At 34.8% G+C, this 7,220-nt stretch overlaps 1 protein-coding gene across 1 annotated transcript; it reads left to right on the top strand.

The window, feature by feature from the left end:
* The first annotated feature begins 29 nt into the window (after window positions 1–29).
* On the top strand, window positions 30–5,861 carry LOC135748917 (complement C1q-like protein 4). Its single transcript, XM_065267237.2, has 4 exons — window positions 30–405; window positions 3,558–3,662; window positions 3,890–4,030; window positions 4,316–5,861. The coding sequence occupies exons 1-4, from the start codon at window positions 399–401 to the stop codon at window positions 4,741–4,743; spliced, it is 681 nt and encodes a 226-aa protein (XP_065123309.1). The 5' UTR covers window positions 30–398; the 3' UTR covers window positions 4,744–5,861.
* Window positions 5,862–7,220: the final 1,359 nt, after the last annotated feature.

The following is a 7,220-nucleotide window of genomic DNA, read 5'->3' as shown; positions in this document are numbered from 1 at the left end:
TTATTTGGGGATAAATCAAAGAGTCAAGAAAAAAAGATCTTTTACTGGGAAAAACTGTTTGATTGCTTGGAAAAGATAGCAGTTTGAGTTCTTGAGGTCAAATTCATCATATTTCATTTCTTGTTGTTAATGTCATTGTGGTGTTGTATCGTTGTACTGTTTAGGTGTAAAGTTCTGTGGAGTTTTGTATTTCAGTGCACCTGAGGTAAACGTCCTCCTTTTGTAGATATTTTCACTGAGGGCTTTTGTACAAGCTTCTCTTTACAAACACCTCAATATCCCTTTGCACATAAGCACAGAGGAAGGTGGAGTGCTGTCAGGCTATAAAGCATAGAGTCTCAGATTTGGATTTGCTTCCACTGAGACCCCAACAAAGCAGAGCAGAGGCAGCGTGAGACATGAAAGGTGAGAAAATCACCTACAAAAATAAATGTTTTATAAGTTTATATTAATTTCATATTTATTTTAGAATTATTTTGTTAGCTTGTTTAAAATAGTTTTTAGGTTTGGGGCTAAAAGTAATATGTATATTTGTTTTGTTTATTTTAAAAAAACATAAAAAATGTAAAATAAGGTTGTATTTGTTAACATCAATTAAAGCGTTAGCTAACATGAAATATCAATAAACACTACTTCTTCAGCATTTACAAATATTAGTTCATGTTATTTTCACCATTTACTAGTATTTATATTTTTTATTCAACATTTGTATTTTTAATACATTTACTTATAGTGCTAAGTTCTGTTTACAATAAAATGATAAAAAGTAAAAAATAAAATGTTATAAAATACTTAATTCTACAAAATGTACAATAAATGGTCAAAAACTTTAAACTATTGTTTTGTTGACGCATCAGAAATGGCAGCTTATTCAAAAATATGAATTTCAACAAAATTAATGTCAGATTTAATTGTTATCATCATTTTGCTTATGCGAATCACATGTGCTTTTTTAAATAATGTATTTTAAACCATGCATTTTTTAAAGGGATAGTTACCTAAAAATAAAAGTTCATCGATAATTTTTTTTTAAAACTTTACTTGAAGGGGTGTTTATAAGACCAGTGTTGGGCAAGTTACTTCCAAAGTGTAATACATTATATATTACAAATTACTGTCATTTGAAAGTAATTAGTTACATTACAATATTACTGACTCTGAACTGTAATGAGTTACACTACTTTTGTGTTACTTTTGAGTTACTTTCATCAAAATAACAGAAGTATGACTAGGCATTATAAAATGTTAAAATGTAGTTTATTGATGCATAAATCTAGAAGTTATGTGTTGGCCCTCGAGCTTTGAATAGGCACAGTGAAGACTTATGGCAAAAAAACAGTAATAATGACTGTCAGAGTCATAAACATGGACAAATGATCTGGTAAATGCAACCTATAGACTAATAACATGGCAAGACACGCAACCTCTTTTCATTTCTATTCTTTAATTCACTTTTAATTCAGATTCACAGCACAAACCATGCACTGGGTTGACCCAACTTATCAAAAAGTGCTATTGGAGGATCAGGCCTCAAGGAATACAGCTCATTTCAGTACAATATAAGGATTACATGTAGACTAACATATAATAAACACAGACAAACAGAGGAACACTGCTTTTTTGCCAAACAATGAATATAGGCTCCCATACAAAGGCTGGTAAAAACTTTAACCAGTGATGTTTAAATGTACTATTTAAATAACCATGTTTAAGTCTACATTATTGTTATGTTGTAGTTTAGGTTGCTGTTTGTAATAAAACTGTAGATAGCATAGGAATAGCCTAGCAATCTATTATGTATATGGACTGTAACCATATCAACATTAGCTTACCTTGTCATTGGTGAAATGGATTTTACTGGCAAGATTTCTAAAAGTCTCTTTACTTCTGAGGTTCAAGCAGCATAGGAGACCGATAGAAACTTTATGTTGCTTTTACTTAGTGCTCTCATTCGCAGAATTTTGCGTATGCGGCGCTACCGGACCTGATTGCGAACACTTTAGTCAATGCTTATACAGCCGCTGACTTCCCAGATTCGGCTCTTTAAGAAACGCGTCAAATACAAAATTAAAGTAAAAATGAACATGCTGCATACAGCACCTGGAAACAGACATACGCTGCGTCCCAAACCGCCTACTTCCATACTATATAGTAGGCAAAGAGTACGAGAAGTAGTGCTTTTCGCCTACTACATAGTATGGAAGTATGCTGTATGGGACGCAGACATTACTATTTTACCCGCAGCTTTTTCCTGTGTGGATGCTGGTCGCGCGCATTGGTCAAAAATAAAACAATTAAAATAACACGTCTATTTTTGAAATGCATTGTTGTAACGCGCTCGTTACTAAGACTGTAACGAGTAAAATATTACCAACATTTTATTAGTAATGCATTATATTACTGCGTTACAGCAAAAACTAATATATTACTGTAATATATTATATTTTGTAATGCGTTACTCCCAACACTGTATAAGACTGACATGACACATTCATAATCATGACATGACACGTGCTATGAACATGATGGAGATTTTATGCATGTTTATGACACCTGTCATAAAATTACATCATGTGTTCAATTATGTCATATTAATGCTAAGATGACCAATTAAGCAAAGATTCACCAATACATCATAACTTGTCATTTAACTTGACATTACCAAGACAACATAACTGACCACTTTTTAAAAGTGATACAAATTTAATTTGTCATTAAAATGTCATTAAGTGTTAATACTCTGTCATATAGTTTTATAAAAGCGTCATAAATATTTTTCTTGACCTCAACTACAGTGGTAAAAAATATAATTTGTCATTAAGTGTCATTAAGTGTAATCTGTCCTTGTGTTTAACAAATAAAATCAATCATTCAATAACTATTATAATAATAATATTTCTTAAATTGATAAAATTATATTTAATTGCATTTGCAGACCAATTCACCTAAAATTAAATGAAAACAGTACAATAATGGGTTAAGCCATGCAGCGTTGGGTCGATATTGCTGCAAAGTTAATTACATTAAATTAAATGTTTTGTTCGTTTTTTCTTCTGTCAGAAAATTTCAGAACCCTCTGTGTGAGGAGGAACAAGTTCTTTTAGTTGTCAGTTTATTGTCCACATACATAAAGTTAAGTGTAATCTTTTGACATGTATGTTGCATTTTTGTTAAGGTATTTAAAATTATTTGACTAGTAATAACACTTAATAACATTTAAATAACAGTTTAATGTAATGTTAATCAATAAAGCTAAGTCGTTTCTTAAGTTTGATCGTTATTCTGCTATGTCATGTTTATGACAGATTTATGACATATGTATTGGTTTATGTCAAGTTGTCATACAAGGACAATTCAAACAATGTCATCTTTATATTAAAAATGACATAATTGAACAAATGACACTTATTGACAGTTGTCATTAATGTGCATAAAATCTTCTTCATGTTCATCACACGTGTCATGTCAGGATTCTGAAGGTGTCTGTCTTTGTACTGTAAGTTACTTTGGATAAAAGCGTCTGCCAAATGCATAAATGTAAATGTAAACACATCTAGGTGTTATTGTGCTGTTCTGCATGTGGCCACTGGTGCTCTCGCAGCAGGGACGCTCGTTCTCATGGGACTCATCAGGAGTAACTCCAGCTCCAGATGTCATCAATCGTAAGAATGTCCTGTTTTTCTTTATCTCTCCTGTGATTACTAGGTATTTACTATAAAGCTACTAAAGCTACTTGCCACAATGCAAAATCTGAAAAGCGCTGTACAAATAAACTCGCACTGAATCTTACAATACATACTGACTGACAGAGAGTTTATGTAGATAGATGTACGTGTTATATTTATTGCTTGTCGTGGGACTCATCATGCCTTGATTGCTCTCTCACTAGCATGTCTGACTGACCAGGACTCATGTAGCTGTTGTGTGATGCTGAGAAAAAAATGGGAATTAGAAAGATTTTTAAACACCAGTCTGAATTCACTGGAGGATTCGCTGGCGAAAGCACAGACCACTCTCAAAAACATCAGAGGTATTGTTACTAAAAAAACATCTAAACCAAAATAAAACCTATAGACATTCCCTTGAGTGTACTGACTTCATGGGTCTATCAATAGTCAAGTTATGTTTGTTTAAGTTCAGTTTGTTTTAGCTCTGTCCCATGAAAGAAAATACAAGAAACTTTATGTTTCTTAGACCTTATCAAACTTAAAAAATCACAAGGTCACCACCCCAGATTTGTCCCGTTTTTCTAATAGTGTATGAGTGTGTTTAATTAGTCATGTTTGGTTAATTCGATTTTGCCCAATGTCTTTAGAGAATCGAGTGGCATTTTCTGTGGGGCTAGCTGACAAGAGACGCTGTGTTGGTCCGGTGAAGACAGCCATAAATGTGACCTATCAGAGCATCTTTATCAACATTGGAGAAGCCTATAATTCCACCACTGGTGTGTTTACTGTGCCGAGATCAGGTGTGTACAATCTGGCATTAACTGCATTCAGTGATGCTGGATCACCGGGCGCACCTCTGGCCATCTGTGTCAGTATCAGGCAGAACGGTGTGGCGCTAGCTGCACTCAAAGAAAAAAACGATCAAGATCAAGAAGACCAGGCCACTGTTGTTATAATCGCTGACCTCCGCGTAGGAGACCGCATTACCGTCAGTCTCCAGCCTGGCTGCTGGCTATGTGGGGATCAAAATCATTATAATACATTTAGTGGATTTCTGCTGTATGCTACAGAGTAGAGCACACACACAGATATTTACAGATGCTTTATTAGGGAGGACTCTCAGGTTTTCCTACTGAGATTATTCCTTGTTATTCCTTTCCCCTTAATCTCACCCCCTCCTTTTAGACATTATTAGATTGAAGGAAAATTCTAATAACGCTTTTCCAAAAAGGCTATATACGCAATGCAATCTACATCTGAATGTTTTCCACATGTGCAATGGCTAGACAAATGTAAATGCGTTTGTGTTTGGAAATTTCCGATCTAGTCTTGAACCTGTAGTCGGTTATGCATTGTGATGTAAACCAAAGTAGTCATCTAATTTGGATTCATATGTCAGCATCATGCAAACCCCACCCACTATCATAATGATCACACCTCTCTTTTATATATATATATATATATATATATATATATATATATATATATATATATTGCATGAAGAAATGAGATCTCATCACTTACTAAAAGATATATAGGCTACAGGTGTGGAAAAATGTGTTCTGGGTAATTGTCTATTATAGTATAACTGTAATAGCATGTTAATGACATGTGTATCAAAGGCCTATTGATCAATAAAAATGTTCATTCATTTGTTACCATTAGTAGATGCTTTGTTTATCACATTGTTCATGCTAATTCATTGTGCACTAATATTAACAGATACAACTTTTGATTTAAATGAATCATGTGACCTGATTTCATGTTTTCTTTGTTTTTAGAGTGTTAAATGATGTCTGTGCATATAAAAGATCTGTAAAGTTGCAAAAATTTAAGTTTCAAATTCAAAGAGATCTTCTTTTAAAAAGTGAAACCTCATCCACCCCTACCTAAAACGGCAGTTTAAACACGCTTATGCAGTTAGACGTCTTACTGGTTTGAACATTTGCATAACACTGCCCTAATGTATATGAAAAGAGAGAGGGTGTAACTTTCAATCACACAATATATTGTTGTTTCCACCCTGTCGAGTATGCTGTGTGTTTTGTTGCGAAAGGAAAACTACTTTGTTTGGCCTTCCAATAGAGTAAACATTAAGAAGCCAGGGCGGGGTTAGGTTTTAATTACAACACTGTTTCAGAACAATACAGCCCAAATGTTCGATTGTGTGCTGCACATTTTACGGAGGACTACTTTCTAAACACGGGGGAGTACAAGGCTGGATGTACTGTCTACGTCTAAAAAACAGAAGCAATTCCAACTTTGCAACTGCACTGGTTCTGCTGACTGACATCCTGTACAGGGCCGGATGGTCCATAAACGGGATTGGGCGAGTGCCCTGGGGCAACAGGCAATGGGGGGCACCATGGCTTCAGACTGTGACCAAAATGTTTTTTTACAAGTGCTCGCGCGGATTGCTGGCATCCGTGACAAAAATACGGAATGCGCAATCGTGTTTTAACCGCTCAATTGCATGACGCGTCAATCGTTTAATGTCACCATGCTCTCAGTTCAATTTACTGATGGGTCAACGCAGCCCGGGTAAAGTCAGCACATCTCACTCAGAACCGCGAGAAGACGTGCACACGCAGGTTTAAAATTAGACATTGCAGAGATGAGAGATAAAGATATTGGGAGAACTTTTACCCTACCAAAAATATTATAGATCAGAATAAAGGTCTACATCAGTGCCCAGTTAAGGAGAACTGGATAAAATATGAGAAACATGTAAAGGATACAAATATTTATATTGCCATGCCATTCATCTCATTACAATATGCTATTTGGATATAACTTATTGTATATATCTTATGCCTAGAATTAGTTAAGGGGATTGTATAATTATTTGGTTCATAACTTCCTATTCTGAAAGTCTATTTAGTATTTTTCAGTAATGCAGTTATTTTGGGAAAATGTGAATAATTGCATTGCAGGCTGATTCACGGTGTGCCATACATTTTCTGCTGGCGCTCCTAAAATTTTTAGTTAGGGGCTACAGTACTCGTAATAACAAAAAGTTAGTATGGAGCCGTGAATGACTAGATTTTATAGCCAATGTTTTCATATTTAATGAATTTCCTGGCGATTCAAATGCGAGGGCAGTGCAGAGTAGCAATTCTTTGTCGTTTTTATACATTCACAAATGCAGATGTGACAACCACAAAAGTGTTGTATTTGTGTTTTTAAGAATATTCAATTATTGTCTTTTATTTGAAAACAATTTATTGTATTTCTTTAAAGAAAGAAATTATAAGTATCCAAAGGGATCTATTTGTATGTGACTTTTCCTGTTTTAAAGTTAATTGAGTAGTGTTTGCTCCAGGCCAGCAGGGGGCAGTGTCGGGTGACAGGTTTACTGTAGCTGCGTGAGTTGTGAGTTTCTCATTACTGCAGAGAGCTCAAACCTGAACGCTGTCTCCTCGTTTCTCTCCTGTTTTACAGGTGGGTAAATGTACAAAAACACATCAGGTGTAGAATTTGGACATGCAGAAATGCAAATGGGATAAGGGTGGACTGTTTTAGTGAAATAATTTTCATCAGAGTCTGTTAATG

Source organism: Paramisgurnus dabryanus, chromosome 5 (genome assembly GCF_030506205.2).
Source record: "Paramisgurnus dabryanus chromosome 5, PD_genome_1.1, whole genome shotgun sequence".
NCBI lineage: Eukaryota > Metazoa > Chordata > Actinopteri > Cypriniformes > Cobitidae > Paramisgurnus > Paramisgurnus dabryanus.
The sequence above is the reverse complement of the archived record's forward strand: the minus strand, read 5'-3'. Positions and strand labels throughout refer to the sequence as shown.

Coding starts and splice junctions, on each gene's coding strand:
- LOC135748917 (XM_065267237.2), top strand. Junction 3,663..3,889: donor AGCTCCAGATGTCATCAATC/GTAAGAATGTCC, acceptor CTCTCTCACTAG/CATGTCTGACTGACCAGGAC. Junction 4,031..4,315: donor CACTCTCAAAAACATCAGAG/GTATTGTTACTA, acceptor CAATGTCTTTAG/AGAATCGAGTGGCATTTTCT.